At 48.7% G+C, this 23,411-nt stretch overlaps 1 protein-coding gene across 3 annotated transcripts in view; it reads right to left on the bottom strand.

Annotated features, from left to right (window-relative positions):
- Positions 1 to 23,411, bottom strand: part of ITGA5 (integrin subunit alpha 5) — a 67,820-nt gene that overhangs the window by 10,548 nt on the left and 33,861 nt on the right. For all 3 annotated transcript variants that reach the window (XM_081898116.1, XM_081898114.1, XM_081898115.1), the window contains exons 5-20: positions 21,333 to 21,394; positions 19,662 to 19,707; positions 18,732 to 18,857; positions 17,348 to 17,392; positions 16,509 to 16,552; positions 13,952 to 14,008; positions 12,947 to 12,999; positions 12,306 to 12,514; positions 8,350 to 8,541; positions 7,049 to 7,094; positions 6,781 to 6,888; positions 4,708 to 4,763; positions 3,627 to 3,781; positions 3,141 to 3,278; positions 2,545 to 2,612; positions 591 to 741 (exon numbers count right to left, since the gene is read on the bottom strand). In XM_081898116.1, coding sequence (XP_081754242.1) covers positions 591 to 741; positions 2,545 to 2,612; positions 3,141 to 3,278; positions 3,627 to 3,781; positions 4,708 to 4,763; positions 6,781 to 6,888; positions 7,049 to 7,094; positions 8,350 to 8,541; positions 12,306 to 12,514; positions 12,947 to 12,999; positions 13,952 to 14,008; positions 16,509 to 16,552; positions 17,348 to 17,392; positions 18,732 to 18,857; positions 19,662 to 19,707; positions 21,333 to 21,394 — 1,556 coding nt within the window. The remainder of the gene's footprint in view (positions 1 to 590; positions 742 to 2,544; positions 2,613 to 3,140; positions 3,279 to 3,626; positions 3,782 to 4,707; positions 4,764 to 6,780; positions 6,889 to 7,048; positions 7,095 to 8,349; positions 8,542 to 12,305; positions 12,515 to 12,946; positions 13,000 to 13,951; positions 14,009 to 16,508; positions 16,553 to 17,347; positions 17,393 to 18,731; positions 18,858 to 19,661; positions 19,708 to 21,332; positions 21,395 to 23,411) is intronic.

Genomic DNA, 23,411 nt, shown 5'->3' with positions numbered 1-23,411 from the left:
ACACTAGCTGGGACCGCGGGGAGCTGTACCCTAAAACATATGGAGGACATCCGGTTGGCAGAGACTGGGATGGTGGGTGGAGTCATCATCCCAGCCCCACCCACAGGTTGACTCAGAAAGTCTGCTCTCTGAGGAAATCAGGGACATTATTTTATTTTTTAAAAAAGAAATTTGAGAGCATTTTAATATACCAATCTAAGCAATCAAGCATTGCAGCCTCACCATAACCGCATTCTCTGGATCCCTCAAGAGGGGGCCATGATAGTTGCAGCTGCAAAACCTATTATCAGTTTCACAGACCTTCTACCCCATGAGGACTAGACCTTTTTGCAAAAGCACTTCCTATGTTATTTCAAAAACCCACAAAGGATAAACTTGCTGCCTCTTCTTCTTCTTCTTTAAAAATGATCATACTCAGGAACCCACCATCATATATCTGCTTTCCCAAAAATTGAGAATTGTGCTTGTATCTCAGTTCCAAGCTTTGGGAAAGGACAGCCTCTTCATTAAGTTCACTCCCCGCTGGCCAGGAGGGGTTGCAAGGCAATTTGCCTGCAGAAGGATGAGGTCCCACCAGCGGAGGCACATACCCCATGATTCCGCAGAACCCCCATGTAGTCTGCTTCCGGTGGGATGGTAACGTGGAGCTCAGCCTCATAGGCACCACCCTCACCGCGGTTCTGGGCGTGGAAGGTGAGGTTCAGCGCATTCTTGTCTCCCAGGTAGACAACAGTGTGGTCCCTGCGACAGACCCAGCAAAGAAGGAGAAGGAGAGCACACACATTATCAGTGAAGATCCAGGGATGCCCATTTTTAGGAGGTACAATATAGAGAGCAGCCATTTCAGGCCATGCAACTCTGGTTGTTTTCACACATGAAGCTTCTATCACTTTGAACTTAAAAAACAATGGCAAAAACTGTATTCAGTTTCTCCTCCACCCTTCATTTTGGACTGACATATGGAACAAAGAGAGTCCCAGAAGTGCCTCAGGTAGATTCAAAGAACTGCAGAGTTGGAAGGGACCACAAGGGCCATCTAGTCCAACCCCCTGCAATGCAGGAATCTTCCACCCAACATGGGGACTGAACCCACAACCCTGAGATTAAGAGTTGCATGCTCTACTGACTGAGCTATCCAACTATGCCCCCACCCCTCTGGGCAGCTCCCATTATACACAGGATTATAAATGAAAATGGGCCTGTATGTTCAGTGTGCATGCCAGGCACAGATCTCTCTGCGTAAAAAGGAGTACCTATTGTGTCCTTAATACTAGTGCCACATATATATATATTTCCCATAACAAAGGCCTCCAAGAGCATTCCTTGAATGCACCCAGTACTGAGTGTTTAGCATTTGCTTAACTGAGATCTCAGGTCTCTGCAGCCTGGAATGGAAACCTTGTGAAGGTAGGAGAAGGGCACTGAATGTGTTCAGCAGGATCCCTAGGAAGGTAGGAAACGACCTTCTACAAAGTCAGGTGACTGGCCCAGGTCAGCAACGTCTATACTGATTGGAAGCAGCTCTTCTGGGAGTTTCTCCCAGCCTTGCCTGGAGACACCAGGGGCTGGACCTTCTGCATGCAGAAGAACATAAGAAGAGTCCTGCCGGATCAGCCCAATGACTCATCTAATTCAGCTGTTCTCACAGTGACCAACCAGATACCTGTGGGAAACCTGCAAGGAGGACGCAGGTGCAACTACACCCCCCCTGGAATTCCCAGCAACTGGGATTCAGAGGCATAATGCAAAGCAGATGTTCTTCCATGGAGCTACAGCCCCCCCCCATTGATTGCAGACAGATTCAGATAGGAAAGGATTGTTGGTCTGGATGAGCACATGCCCTCCCCTTAATTCATAGCTTGCTTCTGTTTATGTGCCGCCTTTTGCAATTCTTACTCTTTTACATTACTCTATTATTAGAAAGCTTACTTTTTAAAACATTTACATATGGGCAAGCAGTGTGCAAGATGCTGCTGACACAACACAAGAAGTGATATAATCTATGCCCATGTGCTATTAGATGGGAAAGGCACGAGATCAGCTAACAGCAGAGAAGCAGGAGCCCTTGCTGTGGGTAATAAGAAGAGCGTAGCTTTGGCCATCTTTTTATCCCGTCCAATTGCACTTCCGTTTTACAACAGCAGAGGGAGCCAAACTGCTGAAGGCGAACCCTTCCGAGGGAAATCACTGCTCCCCAGCCCCCCAAAGGTGTGCATGTATTGTATTGTATGTTCTGGTGTTCCCACATGGCCGTGCTGGATGCAGATGCGCTGGGAAGAGGGAATATCTGATTAGCAAGAGAGTAGACCCCTGGAAGAAAGAAGGGAGATCAGGACTTCTGCAGAGGGTGCCAACAGCTACAATCCCTTCCTGAATCCACGAAAAGCAGAGGGTTCAACATGTGTAACAAGGATGCAAGGGGGAGTGGGGATCTGCCTGAATATTCTGGGTGGCGGATAAAGCAACAGAATGCAAACATCACCCAAACTGCCTGGCTTCTTCCATGTTTGTGGTGCCACAGAGCGAGGCAAGAGAGCGCCTTACCCAAAAACGTCAAGCTGGAGGTCAGGGACACAGACATTGTCTTCACCACAGTCCAGCTGGATCTGGGCCTGGTGGGCAAAAAACACAAAAACACCTCTTTGCCTGTTTGCTGACACTAAAAGGATCACGTTAATCTATTACTATGCTGACATAACCTAAGCTACAAAACTACAAAAGCTGCATTTGGTTGAACAGCTAAACCATGGTGTAGAACTATGTTCATAAGCTGCAGTGAGTCTTGGGCTTGCATGCTTCCCATCTCCTCCCGTGCAGGCAGCATTTTCTTGCCGAGTCCCGGAATTCTGGCTTCTTGTTGTGTCCAAGGCTGAGCCACTACTTCTGAGCTGTCGTGTTTTGAAAGTGACCATTAACCGTTGGATAGCCTGCAGTTCTTCTAGACAAAGGGCATTAGGTTTCCCTGTCTTGTAGACCTTACATGCTTTGGGGTTATTATCTTTCCAGAAAGGCTGAGTGTCGCTGCACTGCAGTCTACCCTGCCAGGGAGGAGAGAAGCCCTTTCTGTATCCCATAGCACCAAACATGTGTTCATGGAATGCTGGGAGCAACTGCTGAGTAATCCTCCAACCCGAGAGTACCTTCTGTTCAATGTGGTTGTGTGTGAGGTAGTTGAGGATGGGCTGCAGACCATGTGCGTCCTGCGGGGCCTCTGGATCCAGCGAGAAGTTGAGGGACAGGTGGATGGGGGAGAGCTTGTCGCGGAATTCAGTCTCGTTCTGGAGAAAGAGACAGAGGGGGGATAAGGCACCGAGGGCATGGATCCCATGCTGCAAAGAAATGCTTGCTGCGCCATGGGGTGACGGGTGCTCCTCTGACTCTTCAGCCAAACGGCGAGGGCTGCATGGAGTTGCAGGTGCAGTCACACACCAGCCACTGTGGGAACCCTTTTTAGATCCCTGGATATGGGTGCTGGGAAGCAGAGTCCAGCACATCTGGCAAACCCACAGGTTACCCACCCCTGCACAAAGCCGCAACTTTCCTTGCAATGAAGTGCAGAAATATGCTGAAGAACAGCCACACCCAAGAGAAGAAGGCAGAGCTTGTGGGCACAGACTGAGACTCACCCTGAGGTAGATCTTCATCTCGCGGCACTCAGAGTTGGCACCGTTGCGGATTTGGAGGGTCTCGACTAGGTGGGGCTGGCGGGAACGCAGGAAGAGCGCTCTCTTCACTGCCCCTTTCTGTTTGAGGTGGTCGAGGTGCAGCTCCACATTGAACCCTACGCATGCAGGAGAGAAGAAGATGGGGTCAACTGAGCTGTGATAGCACTATGCCCCAGAACGCAGCCCAAGAGGGGCTCCCACACCCACAAGATATAACTCTTGGTTTCTTAGCAAAATGGCAGTCAGGGAGGGCTCAGATTGATGGTTGTTTCCAGGCATATTCTGCAACATTTCATTGCTTATGCAATAATAGAGGTGGAGTTCTCCCAGACCACCCAAACATCATTCAGCTTTATTAATTGTTCTGCGATGCTTCCTCAGAGTTACAGCATTTTTGGCATGTGGAAGGGACACTCTTGCACTGTACTCGGACCATTGGTAATTTGGGGCCTATGGGTCACTACAAGTGTGGCAGATGCTCTTCCTGCCCATTTTCATTATAACTAAAAGAAATTTGTTACACGTCAATTTAAAGGTAAAGGGACCCCTGACCATTAGGTCTAGTTGCAGACAACTCTGGGGTTGCGGCGCTCATCTCGCTTTATTGCTGGCCTCCAGTGCCTCTCTCAATGTTGCTGGACTCAATCTCCCATAATTCCTGAGCATTGGCCATTCTGCCTGTGGGGTGATGGGAGGTGGAGTCCAGCAACACCTGCAGGGCCAAGGTTCCCCCTCCTTGCTGTGTAGCCTTCTGCTTTCGCCATGCTTTCTGTCCCAGCTTCTGGGTCCCAGAATCTGAAAACGTGGCTTGACCTCCAGCTGATCTTGACCTAACTCCAAGGCCTCCTTGATGCTGAAGGTTCATAGGAACATAATAGGAGCCCTTTGGATCAGGCCAAAGGCCTCCTCTAGCCCAACATGCAGTTCTCCCAGTGGTCAACCAGATGCCTGTGGACGACCAGCTGTGCTAGACTCTGAGACAACTTCTTGATGCCAGCACTTGTCAGTGGCATAGACGCCACCCCTTCCCCATATTACTCACCAATGGAGTCGGGCACATGTTTCCCAGATGCATTCAGACAAAAGCTCAGATTGATGCTGTTGACATGGGAGAAAGGGGGGAGCAATGAGTCATTGTAAGAAATGAGTGAAAGGCAGTGCAGTCTAGGGAGGGTCAAACTGGAATGTGAATGCCCTGGGTTCAGATCCTTGCTCAGTCAGGTTCTCCCCTACATCTCCACTACAGTAGAATGACATTATTTAAGGGCAGGAGTAGTCAACATGGTGCCTTCCAAATCCCATCAGCCCCAGCTGGAATGGCCAATGGGCTGATGGGAGTTGTAGTCCTGAAACCTTGGTTATTCCTTGTCAAGGGCCTACCTCAAAGGATTGCTTGCTTTAATCACTGTACAGCACTATGGTGCTATAAAAATGGAAATCGCTGCCAGGAAAGGAGGCTGGTGCTCTGGACAGGGTGCCTTCTGATGCAGCTGGAGTTGAAACAGAACTTCGGGGGGAGGAGGATAGAGGAGATCCAGTGGCACGCAGGAATGCCACCTATTTAAAAAAGGAATGGCTATGGAGATAGGAAAGATGTGCCATGTTCTGTCAGTTCTGCCAGGAAGGAAACAGGATGGGGCAGCAAAGGAAATCTGGGCCTTGTTCCCAGAGACACAGGTGTTCCAAGGCAGAACAAACTGAAATGCAGAGAAGAGGGTAACAAAAGGCACCTGGCCTCAGGGCAGCTGTTCTAGGTGTGGAACGGGAAGCTCATTCAAGAGGCAGATTCTCTTGATGCAAGAGTTGGGGTGGGGGGAGAGCGGCTAGCATGTGATGGTGGGGTGGTGGTGGTTGGGGTGTGTGTTCCTGTCTGGATGACTCAGCCTCTCCTCCCAGCCATGTGGTCCCAGCCGGGTCACCAGCCTATCACAATCACCCATTCATAGTCAAGTTGGGCAGGTGGCCAGGGCAACCCCCACTTCTCTCCAGTTGCTGAGCAACTGAAAAACTCAGTTCATAAATATCCCCCCAGGCCCCTTTCATGGCTAGAGGATCAATACAGCCCCTTCTTAGCTGGAGCAAATCTGGAAGGCACATGCTATTTTTGTCACATGGAGACCACATGAAACCGATCTCCATTGTGACAGCTTATTTCACCTCTGCTGTAAAATGTCACAAGACTATCTGCTTACTGGTTCTGCTTTGCCTGGAGTGAATGAGTTAGTGCAAGCATGGAGGTAAGGGCTCCTAGGGGTTTGTTCATGCAGGAGCCTGCGAATGAGGTTCCATGTGGTGAGAAGCCTCTAGGTAACAGTAGAAGCTCTTTGGTTATGACAGCTGCTACAAGCACCCACAGGGGGGCTTCCTTCCAGCTCCCAGCACTGCTGCCCACTAATATGTAGATCCATGGACACTGTTTTTCAAAAAGGACAGCCCCCCACATTTTAAGCGTTTCTGGAATTTTACAAACTGTTGGGTTTTTTAAAACACTCCTACAGCAGCATACCATTAAAAAAAACCACACACACACAAAAATGCAGAGACCAGGATGCACATGCTAGTGCAGGTTTAATAGTAAAAGGCCTCCTGTCCTAAGACTCCCTTACTGAGAGATAAGCCCCGGCACTGATCTCAGATGGGTCTAACAGTCACAGCTCTCTTAGGGCTTGTCCACATGGGACTCTTCTCTTTCTCCCATCGGGTAAACACCAGAAAGTGTCCTGGTGAGAGGTGGGGAGCTTTTGCTCGTGATACTCCTTTACAGTGTGGAAAGACACTGTTTTTGAAATGGCTCACCTGCCACAGGAAGCTACCTGACACCAAATCAGGCCACACCCCCTCGCAGTGTGGTCTACACTGACCAGCAGGAGCCTATTTCAGAGTTTTGCACAGGGCTCTTTCCCAGTCCTACCAGGAGATACTGGGGGTTGAACATGGGACCTTTGGTGTGCAGAGAATGTGCTCTGCCACTGAGCTATGGTCCTTCCCTATGGCTTACCCCAGAAGACTGGGAATTGTAGCTCAGAATAAGGCCAACTGAGCTACAGTTGCCACCGTCACTTGAGGACCATCAGGACTGTACCTTCCACTGTGGTTTCCTTCCAACATCACTCACCAAGCAACGGGGGTTCCAGTGCCCTCTAGGGTGCAAGCTCTCTCCTCAGGGTTAAACATGGTGGGGAAGATGCTGAGAGTGGCGCTTGCATGAACAATGGGGCGGCCCCTGTGAAGGTAGGCAAGAGAGGGAGGGAGAGAAAGAACTGTGATGTGTTTACCATTTCACCTGTCTTTCTGAACCTTTCAAACTCTTCTCCCCCAAATCGAGGGGTGGGGAGATGCATTTGTCTGCATCCCCATCCACAGTCCTTATGCACAGGGCCTACCTGTAAACCAGGGCTGTGTCCATTCCAAAGGCTCCCACAATCAGATCTGAAGGGTGGAGAGAGAGAAAGTAGTGGACAGGCAGTGAGCTCTATCTTGTTGCAGATTTTGATACCATTTTCCAGGGGTTGGTTTCAAAAGAGAAACTTAGCTCAAAGCTGCTTATGTGTCACATTGCCTATTGTTTCTCAGTAGTTATGGGGAAAACCACTTAGCACATGCTCAGAGGAAGCCTCCTTTATTGCTCTTCCTTGCAAAACCCTCTGAGATAAGGGCAAATCAACAGCTGCATGGTTAGGGGCAGATAATGCTCTTATGTCCAAGTTTTGCGAAGATAAGTATCAATGGACCACTTGAACATAGACAAGGGTGGTAGCCTCCTTGCATGACTGCTGCCCTTCAAGTGAGAGTCTCTTTGGAGACCTGATATTAAATGCTCATGATAAAGTGGGTGTTTATAAATGCCATTGCAGAGGGCTTTTACAATACCACTGGGACACTTTCTTGCTTTCACTCTGCCTTTGAGAGCATTCTGAGGGTTGCCTCCCTGAAGACCTATATTTATACCGGATGTCAACATGCTCCTTAGGATACAAGATGCCCAAACCGGCTGATCAATCATCAGGAATATAATAATTCCCTCTATTTCCAACATGCAGGGTTTGAGTGCCGCTGCCTACAGAGCCAAAATGGCGCCATACATGCACGAGGGAGGTATCAAGAGCACAAAGATCTTAAAATAAAAACCACTAAAGCTGTAAGAAACCTCAGAGATTTCAGTGAGGATTGAGCGTGCTCAGTGGCCACAGAATGCTGAAGGGGGTGAAATGGGAACCCGGGTGGGAGGAACTGCCTAGCATCCTAGAGAGGCTGGCTGGCTGGCTGATACAGTGAACAGGAACACTCCACATGGCAACGTTTTCTTGCAGATCCCACTTGTGTATAGTATTTGGACTTCCTTAAGCTGTTACTCAATTGCACAGAGAACCATATTGCCTCTGTATCAGGGTCAGGCAACAGAGTGCCCTCCAGATATTGCTGGACGATGAGTCCCATCATCCCTGGCCAGTGGGCGACACTGGCTGGGGCTGGTGGGAACTTGGGAGTCCAACAACTTGGCTAAACCTGCTCTATAGGATAAAGAGTTTGCTGGGTCCCCTTTGGATTTCTGCCTTTAGCCAGAGAGAGCTGGGACAGAACCTGGGACCTCATCCATGCAAAGCTACCAAAGATAACCTATGGCTCTTTGATGCTTCAGATGCCCCATTGCAGCCTTTCTTGTGGTTTCACACTCAGTCCTCACCTGGGTAGCCATTTCCATCCAGGTCCTTAGCCCCACGCATGGAGAAGCCAAAGAAGTCTGGAGTCTGGCCAGCTGGCCAGTGGCCCTGTAACACCTGAGAAGGCTTGGGGCTCAGTCCGCCAGGCCGGCCATTGTACACATAGACCATGCCTTGCTGCTCCTTGCCACCAAACGGGGCCCCAATGGCCACATCTGCAGGAACAAATTCCAGCGTCAGCATTCATTCAGGTATTTGACAAGGCGTAGATGCCACTCGATCTACAAACACCTCTTAAGTGGCCGGCATGAAACAGGTGCAGGTGAACTTTGGCCCTCCAGGTGCTCTTGTACAGGGGTCAGCAACCTTTTTCAGCTGTGGGCCGGTCCACCATCCCTCAGACCATGTGGTGGGCCAGACTATATTTTTTTGGGGGGGGGGGGGAATGAACAAATTCCTATGCCCCACAAATAACCCAGAGATGCATTTTAAATAAAAGGACACATTCTACTCATGTAAAAACACGCTGATTCCTGGACTGTCCGCAGGCCAGATTGAGAAGGTGATTGGGCCGCATCCAGCCCATGGGTCTTAGGTTGCCTCTCCTGCTCTTGGAGTTGAACTTTCAGCTGCCCCAGCAAACATGGCCAAGGGAGTTGGGAGTCCAGCAACCACAGGAGGGCCAAAGGTTCCCCACCCTTGACATTAAACAAAACACTCATTTAAAGAAATGCCCATGTGTTGAAAGCAAGTTGGCCTAAAGCATTTCAAAACAGAAGTAAAACCAGCAGTTAAAAAAAACAACAAAGCACAATTACCTGTTAAAAACAACATGTCAAATGCACATCTGGACAGGCTTGATTAAAGAAAAGAATTTTTAGCAGGGGTTAAAAAAAGCAATGGAGTGACAATTGGAATAAAGAAAAAAGAAGGACAGACTAACCACCATCAATAAGGCCCAGTTCTTCCTGTTTGCTTGAGACTGTTGTCATGCTAGCGCCCTTGAGCGCATGCACAGCCAGCTGTGACTGACAACTCTTGCCTGTGCGCAAGTTGGAGGGTGAGGGAGAGAAGGGTGGTAGTTAGGTGGCCAGAGGGGAACTGCCATCACCACTGCTGAGCTGTGAGCTGAGCTGAGGGGAAGGCCAGAAAGGCTGAGAGAGAGGAGGGCACACTGGGTTATAACCTCCAGAACTGGAAGCAGTTATATTGCTGGCATCTGTCTGGCTCAAGAGATAATGGAGTGCACCTCCAGGGGTGAAGTCAAACTACTGCATTAGCAGCACTGAAATGACATCCCTGGGGAGCATGCCTGGGCAGGGTGGATGGAGGTCCTGGGCTGCTCGGACATGACCCCACTCTCAGCCTCACTGATGTGGTCCAAAGAAAAGCAGAGCAATAAGTTTGGCACCAGCTGGGCTGCAGGAGACTCCACTCCAGATTTGTGTAGGTTTTAATCCTTAGTCTGTTCTTTTCCTGAAGATGCCCCACAAAGCAGAGGAGGTTTAGGACCAGAGTGTTCCTTCTCCTAGATGGACTCCCTTCCCAGGTGGACAGCCCCACCTGCCCCTCATTTTCCTCAACAGCACATGCAGAAGCTGTTTTTTTGACCCACTCTTGGTCTTGCCCACTCATTCCGCTGGAGCCTTTCTTGGCAGTAGTACAGTTAGATAAATTGAGTTGCTGGTCTTGGTCCTACAGAGCCCCCCATCCCTCCCCACTTTAGACAGTGAAGGGTCTTACTTCACTTCTTTCAAAAAGGAGCCCAACTGGATTAAGGGACCCTCCTTCTCTCTCTGCTGAGTTGTCCCCCAAATTCCCCAGGCTGCCTCCATTAGTACTCTAACCAAAAACCACACTGAGAACCAATATGGTATAGTGATTAGTGTGTCAGACCAGGGCCTGGAAGACCAGGGTTCAAATTGCAACTCAGCCATGAAGCTTGCTGAACAACCTTGGGCCTGACACTGTCTCTCCGCCTGACCCACCTTACAGGGTTGTTGTGAGGATAGGAAGAGGAGGGGGGAACCAGGTATGCCACCTGGAGCTCCTTGGAGCAAAGGTGGGGAATAATGTAATAAAAACACATAGTAACCTCTTCTCATTCCACACCCTTATCCCTCTAACTCCTGTGCCCAGGGAACCCCAGTACAGGAGCTCAGAAACAGTTTCGCAGGATTTGTACACAAGAATGCACACTCCGCTCCAATTAGTTTTAATTTTTGCTGCCTTTTCTCTCTTAGCTGCTTTAGAAACTTCTGAGTTAAAAGGTGAGACAAAAGGAAATATTTTAACACAATAAATTAAAACAATGGAGAAGAGGAAAAGCACCAGGCCTTCGCCTCTTGTGCAGGACTGTAGCAGAAACCAGGAATTTCAGTACCTGCTTCAAGGTGTGCCCAGACATACATAGCACGATGCAAATGTGCAGTATGAACCTCCTCCAGCAGATGGCAGCCAAATCACATGTAGGGTTTTCCTATTTGGCTACATACACAAATATGGGTCACAAATACCTATAAAACTTTTGTCCTGGGTTGCGTCTGGCTGTGATCAGAATCCAGACCTTGCTCATAAATGTATTCTGAAAGGGCAGGAGGAATCATTGCTCTTTAATGATTTTGGAGCCCCTCTGATTTGCCTATGACATTAAAGGAAAACTAATCTACTGTATGCTATCTTGAGTATGCACACTATGTCTAGGGCGGGGAACCAAGTCAGACACACATTTTCTGCTGAACAGATTGCTGCCTCCTCTTTCAATGTACCACATTAAACTTGATCCCCACTTTGCTTTGTTATTTTGTGGGACACTTGTCTGGCAGGTTCAAGAGGGTTCCCTAATGGGAGCCTGTGTTGCAGGGGGAGTCGATCACCAAGGGTCCAGCACCTATAACAGCTGAGTAGAGAAAAGGGGAATTCAGTAAGTGCACACTGCTTTGAACAGCTGCTCTTGCCCAAATTATCCCATCTACACAACTGTTAAAGGTACATGAGCTCAAATGTCGAAATGATGGGCTTGACCCTTCTGTGCTTTTAGTTATATAATGGCTCATGGCTCAGGACTCTGCAGATTCAAAACTACCGTATTTTTCGCTCTATAAGACGCACCAGACCACAAGACGCACCTAGTTTTTGGAGGAGGAAAACAAGGGGAAAAATATTCTGAATCCCAGAAGCCAGAACAGCAAGAGGGATCGCTGTGCAGTGAAAGCAGCAATCCCTCTTTCTGTTCTGGCTTCTGGGATAGCTGCGCAGCCTGCATTCGCTACATAAGACGCACACACATTTCCCCTTACTTTTTAGGAGGGAAAAAGTGAGTCTTATAGAGCAAAAAATACGGTACATCCCAGGGCTTGCTAGTGGGCTGCAAGAAACCAAACAAGTTAAAGCTGTGGCTCTTCAGATGCAGTTGGACCACAATGCTAGTGTGCTGCTGCATCAGGTGAGATGCGATTGTCCAGTCCCACTCCTTGGAAAGGCTCAGCCATTTTCAAGGGGGCTGCCTCTTGCGTCTCTGTGCGCACTGCTACTCTCCACTGGCCTCCTTCCATTCAGGAAGCATGCCCTGAACAATACAACATGCAGATGCAGTTTGGCATTGATTGGGGTGCGCTTCCAATTTTAACTCTTAACCTGCCCCCCCCCAAATCAACCAGAGTACCTTAACCTCAGCTATGAAAAATCTGGGAAGGGCGGGAGAACTGCTTTGAGTGGAACAGGGATCTGGCATCAATGCCCGTGTGGCACTGTGAAATAAAGGGAGGGTAGAACTAACAAGCTGTTGGTTAATCCTGCTGTCAAAGTGAAAAAGTTCAAGAAAGGGCAGATATTTAGCAACAGCAATAAAATGAAAATGTCCTCATGGATGCTCACAAGTTGCAAGAAAATTGTTAGGAACTTGGTAACTTTTGATGAAAGGTGGGATGCAAATATCTGGGGCAGCCCACCCCTGCATCTTCTTGTCAAAGATCCCTACCATTGTAGCCGTCCTGGTCAAGGTCTCCCAGGGGAGCAATAGCACTGCCAAAGCGACCAAATTCTTGGTGACCAGTAAGTGCGGCCGACGCCACTGGCTCCATGCCGTACAGCTGTTGCAGGAAGATGTAGACTCTGCCCACCTCCTGCACACGACCATCTTCTGTTTTTTCCATGTATAAGGGGGCACCAATCAGTAGGTCATCTAGGCTGCATGGTGGGGTGGGAGGAGAAAGAGCAAGAGCCTTAAAATCACCAACTCTGGATCCAAAAGGTACAAAGAGCTCACTGCCGGGGTTCAGAGCAGCACTAGTGGAAGTGGGAGAGCAGCAGGGACTAGAGGCACATAGCCTCCCTCCTCAACCATGGCCAGAGTATCTCCAGGAGTATCTCCAGGAGTATCTGCCCCTTCCCTCTGCTATCCATGGCAACTCTCTTCCTCCTTCCTAGACAGAGGCCACCCAAAATCTCTCAAACTCAAACATAGTCAAACATTCCCACAGCTTCTTCTAGTGTGAAGAAAAGCCCCTCTCTCTCTCTCTCTCTCTCTCTCTCTCTCTCTCTCTCTCACACACACACACACACACACACACACACACAGAAAACAACTAGTGATTGCGGTCACCCTTCCTCAACACTCACCTGTCACCGTTGAGATCAGTGGCAGCCACAGCATAGCCAAAATAGGCAGCCATCTGTTGAGGGAAATGACAGGCAGCTGGTGAGGCTGAAGGATGAAGGATCCTGCAATCGTGACAGACTGTCTGCTCAGGGCGGGACTCTTGACTCCCCACAGACTACTCCCCACAGACCCCTCAGACCCAGGCCACATCTGCATTGTACATTGAAAGAATCTTCAGGGTCGCTTCCCCCCCAAAATCCTGGGAGGTGTGTTTGTTAAGCAGGCCAAGAATTGCTAGGAAACCCCTGTTCCCTCCCAGAGCAACAATTCTCACAATGGAACTCTGGGAATTATAGCCCTATGAGGGGAATTGAGATCTCCTGAAAACTTGCAGCGTAAACTACACTGTTCAAAGTGGCATAATTCTGCTTTAAATGCATTGGGCAGGTGTGGCCCCAGACCCATCATGGTACCTGCACACCTCCAAGACAGGATAGTTCCAAAACTTTCTGGGGTTCTCCAGGGCAGCCTTCTCCCACTGGGAGCCCTCCAGTTGCTGTCAGACTACAACTCCCATCATCCCTGACTACCAGCTGTGCAACAACACTTCTGTTCAGACAGATAAGCACATACAGGGTATACTCTGTACGGAAAACCAAATTTAACACCCTGCACCCAATCAATCCAAATCCTGTACTTTTGATACACTGAATCACAGCACAGACAAAGTCCTGTCTAAGGCCCCAGGTAGCCTGAAAGCTTGGGGGGGTTGAGAGTGGAGGAAACAGGAATAGTAAACACAGTGGATCTCAGGAACCATCATATGCCTCCTATTTCTTGCTCCTGTGCTTTCCTGGAATGAACCTCAGACCTTAACGCAGGTGTGGCCTGCAGGTGTCCCCCTAAGGGATGGCAATGGAGCCTGGCATGAGGGCTCTGGGGCCTCTGTCAGAGGTTGGGCATGGCCCAGCTGCAGCATCAAGACCCTCCTTCCTGGCTTCAGTGTGAACAGTGCTGCCATTTACCTGCTCTCCAGAAAAGTTGTACAGGGGCCGAATGTCACTTCCATTTAGAATTGTGACCTGGAAAGAAGGAAAGAAGAAAGGAAGAGAAAATAAGAGGTCTTCAGTCTCATTAGACTGATCCAAAGTGATCCAGCTGGAATCCTCCACTAAGGCACTGCTGGATTACAATTCCCACAATCCCCAGGCAGGACGACCAATGGCCAGGTATAAAGGGAGTCATAGTTCATCAGTACTCAAGGGACTCAGCTGGGAAAGGCTTGTTGTGGCAAAGGAGCCAGCCCAACTTCTCCTGACAGGGATGAAAAGGGAAATGAGGAGTCTTTGCTCCCAAGACCCGGGGTCTCCCTTCTGGCCATGTACGCATTCTCCTTCCACAGCTGGGGAGTCCTGGCTACCAAAATAGAAACCTTTTCTTTAAATAATACTAATAATTTATTCAAATCACTGTAATTAATTGCTCTTATCACTAGGACATTTTCCCTTCCTTCATCCACATAGGCAGGTTTTTCACAACACTGGTAGTACTCATATATGTGTGTGCATGAGCTCATGTTTATGTTATGTATGTGTGCATGATTAGAATTTTCTTGAGTCATGAGTCAGTTTAATGATTGCTTGTATTGTATTGTATTGTATTGTATTGTGTATTGTATTGCTGTACACTGCCCTGATATTTTATGAGAGGGCAGTATGGAAATGCTATACTGTAGGGGATGCCAGCAGGGAGAGAGAGAACAGCCCTGAGGTAAAAATATCTGTTTTGAGTCTGGATGCCTCCTGCACTACAGCCCCAAAGGATCCCACAGTGAGGCAGAAAATGAGTTGGCGGATGCTGTATTGTGGGAGCTTTGGGAGGAGGGTGCCCTTAGCCCCACTTCCGCTCAAGAAGTGGGGCTGAGGTTCCTCTCAGACTGCTCTGTGGGCGACTAAGTGTCACAGCAAGGTCACCGAGAGAGAGGCAGCGCCAGGAGGAAGGAAGGCCATGTCACATGTTAGAGGCGAAGAGAATCGCAGCCCAAAGTAACCTCTGCAACAACATCATGGGGTTGGTTCTTGGCCGCAGCCAAACGGCCGCAGGGAAATCAGATTTGTTTGGTTTCGGGCCTCTACATTTCCCTCATCTTTAGAAATGCACCTGTTACCATAGCAACCCACAGGGTCAACAACAAACATGCAGCTAGGTGGTGCCGAATCAGGAGAGGGTGAGGAGGAGAGACAGGCTGGTGTGTCATGTGTGAGGCAACGTCTCACTGAGCTCACCGTGAACTCGTGTGTCCCGTGTCAGGGGAAAGTCACAATGGCAAGGGATCACGGGAGCCAAAGAACACACCAGCGTCTCCAGGTGGGATGACACCCACTTTTACCTTGCACCTTCCTGTGAGTGGGGCCCCCCACTAACCACACAGGAAGGGGAAATGCGAAGGGGCTACACCCAAAAGCACAAAAACTCCCGCAGGGCTCCCCAGGCTGTGGATATCTGCCCGGCGCGAGGGGCGCTTTGCTTCAGGGCGCCCACATGCTGGGCAGCAGGCTGCTATCTGCAGCCTAGGGAGCCCTGCGGGAACTCCCGCGGGCTCCCCAGGCTTGCTGATAGCTTCCTGAAGCCTGGAGAGCGAGAGGGGTCGGTGCGCACCGACCCCTCTCACTCTCCAAGCTTCAGCGAAAGCCTGTATTCACCCCATAGGACGCACACAGATTTCCCCTTCATTTTTGGAGGGGAAAAAGTGCGTCCTATAAAGCGAAAAATACGGTGTTTCTCAGGCAGCCTTCAGCAACCTGGTTGCAAAACCTCCAGAGATTTCTGGACTCCACCTTCAAAGCCAGCGTCCTCAGGGATTAGGGGATTGTAGTCCAGCTACATCCCAGAGGTTATCCCGTTGGTTTAGGCCAGTGTACTTCAGCCTTGGGGCCTCAGATGCTGTTAGACTACAACTCCCATCACCCCTAGCCTGGCTAAACTGGCTGGGGATCATGGGAGTTGTAGTCCAACACAATCCGGGGACCCAAGGTTGAAGAGCACCGCGTTAGGCTAGCCAATGAAACTGCTCTGTTTCAGCCCCTGGAAAGTATTTTTGGGGGAAGGACTTTCCAGTTTGTGGATCAGGCATTAAGAAGGTCTCAATGACTTATATCAGAAGTTGTTAAGAGAATGTTCCTGGTTATGAGCAGAAGTGGAGATCTAAGGTAGTTGTTCTTTTAAGGTCCAAGCTGTATAGCAATTTTTTAAATAAACACTCTTGTAGATTAGCTTGCAGCTGGAAGAACCTCAGGCAGCATCTTGTGCACCTGTTGAGGAGGGTGGTGAGGGGCATCTGGAGCACATTTACAGAAGTTCCTGACAACCCACCCGCCATCCACAAAAGGTCTGCTGCCAAATTCTGTGCTAGCCCCTAGAGCACATTTTCAAGGGAATTACTGTATGGCCAATGTTCCAGCTCTACAAAGCAGGCAGGGGGACAGGGACACTCAGCCAAATGATGCAAAGGTTGCCAGGAAGACTAAGAGTTACAGTACACACAGAGAGTGGGGAGAAAGGAGGCACAGGTTTGGCTCTTACATATCCATAAGTCAGGTTTCCTTTAGGAACGCCAGCCACAAAGTCTGCAAGAGAGCAAAGGAACACAATGCAATCAGTGGCAGAAAATACATACATACAGTATGACCTTTAAGAAACCAGATAATAATACAGTGCACTATTTACTAACCCCAAGCCCTTACTATGAGTCCCTGCCATGGGTAAAGGTGGGTTATATAATAATAATAATAATAATAATAATAATAATAATAATAATAATAATAATATGAACCCCAATCTCTCTCCTACTGCCCTCATAACTGCACTCTTATTTTGCATTCCAATATTCCCTCCACACTTTCTAACAAAAAATAGAACTAAAGTTATAATTTATTTGAAAACCTATTTATTGTCTTGGGGGGAGGGGTAGAATTATACAACATTTTAAAATCTTGACGTGTGTTATTTACTCAGAATGCAATGGAGGTAAATATTTTTGACACAAGGTACACATAAACTCGACTTTCACATGGAAGATGGAGCATGCTTGATTTCTCCTGCCCTGGAGGGTAGGACTTGTACCAATGGATTCAAGTTTCAAGAAAGGAGATTCCGACTAAACATCAGGAAGTGCATTCTGAAAGCAAGAGCTGTTTGACAGTGGAATGGTCTCCCTCAGGAGGTTGTGGACTCTCCTTTCTTGGAGGGTTTTTAGGAGATTTTGGATGGCAGTCTCTCGTGGATGAGATTCCTGCATTGCAGGGGGGGTGGACTAGAGGACCTCTACAATTCTAGATTCTTTGCTCTCCAAATGATGCCCACAAACCAGCCCTACCACCCATGCTGAAAGTATCTTCCCTTACTAATAAGCCCATTGGTACCTTCAGTGGCATCTCCGCTAAATTCACCGACCGCCACAGAGTAGCCTAGGGAGAGTGAAAGGAGAAACAACATGATTAAGGGGGGGGGGATGCATGCCATTCTACACCTACCAGGGCCATCAGGAAACGCTACTGCCATTTCCCAGCATGCCATGCGGTACCACAGGTTGCCATAGGTCCCATAATGCCAACTAGTTAGTCAGCAATCTGGCCCCGGCTGAACATTGCTAGGAGGCAAAATCCTTCCCTTTGGAGGAGATGGGATAAGCCCCTTCTGGGTTTCTCTAAAGGTAAGTGCATGTGGTCATTTTTGCAGGGAAATGGAAAAGGACAGGTTGTGGGCTCAGTGGCAGAGCCTCTGCTCTGCATTCAGAAGGCCCCAGGTTCAATCCGCCGCATCTCCAAGTAAGACTGGGAAAGAGCCCCCCCCCCGAAATCTGGGAGCACAGCTGCCACTTGGTGCCGAGAAAAGTGTGCCAATAGTCTGACTCAGTAAAAGGCAGCTTCCTATGTTCCTAAGCATCAGCAGGAGGTGAAAAAATTCTGTGACTGGGTTGAAATAAAGGACATGGAGTGACAAATTTCACCATCATAGTGTGGTTACACTGATGTAACCACATCTGTCTGTTAAGTAAGATTAATTCCAGAGCATTTGGGGTATCCCAGAATGTCCTTGTTGACCCTGAAGAGATGCTTATGCATCATTCTCCTTACTATTTGTGAATCTCCAGCCAGAGATATCAACACTTCCCATGAACACTACTCACCCCCACCTCATGGATGAAACAAGAGGTGAACTCAAGAACCCTGGATCTTGCAGAGATCTGCTGACTCTGAAGTTCAGGAAACCTCTGATCCACTGCCCATTGACAAAGGCTTGATCAGAGGCCACCCCTTTCTAACAGGGCCCAGATTCTGAACTGAGCAAGTGCTGAAGCGCCAGAACCACCTGCTCAGCCAACCATGAAGCACAGAATGGGCAAAGGCAACCAGCTCCCAGGAAGCAAATGCTATCCCCCTAAGGCAAGGATTAGAGAACCTGCGGCCTTCTAGGTGTTCATCTCCTCCCTTAACCTGGACTTCTGGGCTGTTGCAAGATCAATCAACAGCCTCTCCTGACCGTTGCTCTTATTGTGGGAAAGGGAGGAGCACAAGGGATGGTAGGTCAACTGATAAGAGAGATATGTTCTGATTGTATTTTAAAAGAATTTGTAAAATTTAATGTCTGTCTGTCTGTCTGTCTGTCTCCATCCAACTCCTCCATCACTCCCAGGCAGCACAGCCAATGGTAATGAATGACAGGGTTTCAGGACCCCACCTCCAGCACTGTCCTAAGACAACGATATTCTCTTTCTCCAACCCTTTCCTTCCATCCAGCACTCACCAAGGTAGCTGTCATCAGCCTTGAAGTTAGCCTGACCCGTCTTGAGTTGCCCTCGAGCCTCCAGGACTAAATAATTTGGGTCATATACCTCCACAATGGCATCCTGTGCTGCTGAAAGCACCTGGCCTGAAGGGAAAGGGGGGTGGCAGTTAGAGGGTTGGACTAGGACTGAGAAGGCCATGGGTCAGATCCCCCACTCCCTCAGGAAGCTCACTGGGTGACTTTGGGCAAGTCGGCTACATCTCAGCCTAACTTACCTCACAGGGTTGGTGTGAGGATAAATTCATTTATATAGGGTGGCATTCCAAAAAGCTTTGCAAACATACAGCTCAGTCCCTTCTATTAATTTCAGGGGACCTACTGTGAGTAAAACCTAGCCAAATAATTTCTAAACAGTCCTTCATCAAAAGAGATCTCAGGACTGTTTACATACAAGGACATTTTTTAAAGAACATACTATATAATAAACACTGACAATAAAACTACAATAATAATAATAACAACATAACAGGAGGTTATTCTGTGTGCCACCTCTTGCTCCTTGGAGGAGAGACCAGATAAACATTAAATGGATGAATGAATGAAGTTATCCTGAATTTGGGGGACAGGAAGGTGGGAGATGGGGGGAGAAATGGGGATGTTAATATCCCCACGTGAAAGGAGTCTGAGGCAGTGACCAGCTTTATGGATATGCTGTGATTCCACAGGAACACAGAAAAATTGCACTTCCTGGGAATCTCAAGCTTTCATTTTCTTTTCCTTAAAAGAAAAAAGAACAGAAAAGAGTATGTTGCTAGCCCTTATGGTTAAGAAGGTGCGTTTGAAAAGGAGCCGTTTGATCAGCTGGACCAGTGAAATAAGGATCAAATAAATATTGCCAAAATAGTAATATTTTTCATAATAGTAACAAAGAAGCTGGGAGGGGGTCACCTTGCCAGTAATAGCTTCCGGGGCCACCAAGGAGAACACGTCCAGCCTGCCAAGACAACGAAAAACATTAGTTTTCCTCAGAGGTATCTGAGCCAGTTCACCTGACCTTTGCCTTGAGTTTTCCCCTTGTATCTTCACAAGCGCCCTGTGAGGTTTGCTGGGCCAAGAGATGGTAGCTGGCCCACAATCACCCAGCCAGCTTTGTGGCTCTTCGGGGGATTTGAACAACTCCACTTCCCGTACCTGCTACATCACACTCCCTCTTGACACCCACCCACTGACATCCCCATCACTTCAGAGATCACCCTGGTCACATTGGACCACCCTCAGCTCAGCACCCTCTCTCTTAGCAACCAGGGGGTGACTCACAACGGTCACACAGGAGCCATCAATGATGCAATCAGAAGACACCTAAAAGCAGGGGCTTTAGGCACTGGACCAGTCTCAGGAGGTACGTGTTGGCAAGCCTCAGTTGAACATAGGTGAGGAGCTGTAAGACTGGCAGCAATACTCAAAAGCATTTTTGAAATTGTCTTAGAAAAAATATTTTAGGTAACATTAGATCTGCTTTGTAGATCAGAAGTTACCAGCCTTTTACAAGCCCTCTCACTCGCCTGCACGGAGTCCGGGGTTGCCTAGGGTGACCAGGGGAGCTGTCAAGTACAAGGCTGATGCAGAATATCCAGATGGCTACAGGTAATGCATGTATGTGCACAGGCTTGATAGGGAAGAAATTCCCAAACAGCACCCCGCAAACTCTCAGCACGTCTTTCCCCTGTTCTATATAACCAGAGCATTACTAGCAAGGAAAATGGCAGCCAGGTGTCCCATAGAGTTGGGTTGACAGAGAGGGAAATAATTGGCCTTCTGCCCTGCCCTTCAGATGTTAAAAGGTAAAGGTAAAGGGACCCCTGGCCATTAGGTCCAGTCATGGCCGACTCTGGGGTTGCGGTGCTCATCTCGCTTTATTGGCCAAGGGAGCCAACATTTGTCTGCAGACAGTTTTTCTGGGTCATGCGGAGTGAAGAGCAGTGCACGGAAACGCCGTTTACCTTCCCGCTGGAGCGGTACCTATTTATCTACTTGCACTTTGATGTGCTTTCAAACTGCTAGGTTGGCAGGAGCAGAGACTGAGCAATGGGAGCTCACCCCGTCGCGGGGATTTGAACCACCGACCTTCTGATCGGCAAGCCCTAGCTCTGTGGTTTAACCCACAGCGCCACCCGTGTCAAAAACACAACTTCCCTGACCGGGAATCGAACCCGGGCCACGGTGGTGAGAGCGCCGAATCCCAACCACTAGACCACCAGGGAGCTTCAGATGTTATTGGACTCCAATTCCCATCATCCCCAGCCGGCATGGCTAAGGAAGATGGGAGTTGTACTCCAGAAACCTATGGAGGGCAGCAGATTGGGGAAGGCTGACCTAAGCACAGGAGCATTTACCCATACAACTCATACAATTCACCCTCCTGTGGGCTTCACAGGCTATACTGTTTTCCAGATTGGCATTACAGCTGGGGCAGCAGACAGCTGCCATGTGGATGCGTCTACAGTGCCTGTTATGTATCCACAGCCAGCCACCCTCATGCCAAGGAGACTATCTCTGTCCCAACCCCCACATACAGGAACCCATGTTCCGCCCATGTTCTTGGCAGCGATGGAAACTCACCTTTGTGAATTCAGCACTAAAGCCACTTTGGCAGTAGCCTTGAAATCTGAGCCCGCTCTTTTCTGGCAGGAGAAGGAAAGACAAAAGGGGTGGGGGGGGGGTGGAAATGGAAATTCAGAGGTGCTGGAAAAAGTTACAGTATAGAAGCTTGAGGATACAAGAGAGGATCATGCCTTTTGCAGCTGAATTATGCATTGGCAATCAGAGTTTTTGAATATGTTCTGGTAAGCTTCAGATTTGCCTGTTGCAAATATTTATTCATATTTGCATGAGTAATAAATGTGTGACGCATGGTGGGGTAGAGGGCCTACTGCAACCAGCATTCAAAATGATCCCTTCCAAATACAGGGTCCTATTCCCCTCACCCACCAAACTGAAGCCACCCTTTAATTGGAGCCAGAAATCACCAAACAATAAATATGCTATTAAAAATATCCCAGTCCATCAGAAGGTGGTCCTGTCCACAGGCTTACAGATGAATTATTGGAGAACCACCAGATCAGTTCTCTTGGAGGAGAGAGAGAAGGGGGTGAAATGCTTGCACTGACAGAATGATTGTGAGTGTGTGATGCTGATTCCTCCCTAAATAAACTGTTCTGTCAGACAACACATGAACAGGAAGCCAATATGCCTCAGGTTGTGACTAGCTTCTAACAACAGAACTGTTACAATAAAATAAATGATCCAGCCTTTCACCTCCAAAAAACCCTCACAAAATATGGGCAACCAAGACAGCATTAGGGCATGGGCAAAGTGCCATTTGCCTGATCACAGCCAGACTTTCAGGCATATACTTCAGAAGGAGTACTACAGCTGTGATGAAGCACCAGAGGTCCAGCAGGGAATCCCAGCCCTGATCAGGGAAGAGGAATCCCCATTGTTATTATTCACTCTCCATCAGCTGGCAAAGAGATAAACAACGATGGCTTTCCATTTTTAATGTCTGATTTTTGTTGTGTTTTTTATATTCTGTTGGAAGCCACCCAGAGTGGATGGGGCGACCCAGTCAGAGGGTGGGGTACGTCTTCTGATGACATGTGAATTATCCACCAAGTATGGTCTCTGGAGATGGGAACAGTCTTTTCCTTTGGCAAAGTGGGGGTCTGGGGCTTGAAGCTGCGCGTTCAGCATTCTCTTTCCGCCACAGGCGCTTCTCCTTTCAGGCAGGCGCCCCCTAGCTTAATTATGCTAATTATCAAGAGGCCACAGCAAATAATAATAATAATAATAATTCCTTGGGAAAGGATTCTCATCTTAAGAGAACAGCTTGGCCCTAGGGGGAATATGACAACAATAAGAGAACCCAGGCTGCTGTGCCCACCCTGCCCTGCTTTAGCCTGTTATCCCTTTGCTTCACAATAGCAAACCCTCAGCATCAATAATTTGGTGGGTGATGTGGAAGATACAACACAGCAAGGGGCAAATTGGCTGTACAGTGGTGCCCCGCAAGACGAATTCCTCCGCTGTCCCGGGGCGATCTTAAAATGCTGGCGGGCGGCAGCGTTGCTGCCCGCCAGCATTTTAAGATCGCCCCGGACAGCGGAGAAGTCTCCGCTGTCCCGGGAAGGCAGGCGGGGGGAAGCAAAGATTTTCGCCCCCCCCCCGCCCGCCTTCAGAAGAGGTCGGGAGACAGACTGTCCCCAGACCTGGTCTGAAGGCGGTTTCCATAGGAACGCATTGATTGATTTTCAATGCATTCCTATGGGAAACCGTGCTTCGCAAGACGAAAAACTCGCAAGACGAAAAGACTTGCGGAACGAATTAATTTTGTCTTGCGAGGCACCACTGTATTCTATTACTATGCTGTCTGTTATTGTTTTTATTATTGGTGCTCTGTAATGTGTTATGTTGCACACTGTCTTGGGATCTTTTGATAAAGGGCAGAATATAAGCTGAACTCATCTTCGTAATCCTCCTCCTCTTCATTTCAATTCAGCAATATGACTTCCCTCAGAGCTCCGAAGGACAGCTCTTGCTTGTGTGCATCTGTGGGGGACCAGGAATGCTTTTGCCGGAAGTCCCTCTTCCAGAGCTGAACTCAAGCTGTGAGTAAACTCAGCAAGAGCTGCTTCTTCTGGC

The sequence above is a fragment of the Podarcis melisellensis genome (genome assembly GCF_964234715.1).
Source record: "Podarcis melisellensis genome assembly, chromosome: 2".
NCBI classification, from domain to species: domain Eukaryota; kingdom Metazoa; phylum Chordata; class Lepidosauria; order Squamata; family Lacertidae; genus Podarcis; species Podarcis melisellensis.
The sequence above is the reverse complement of the archived record's forward strand: the minus strand, read 5'-3'. Positions and strand labels throughout refer to the sequence as shown.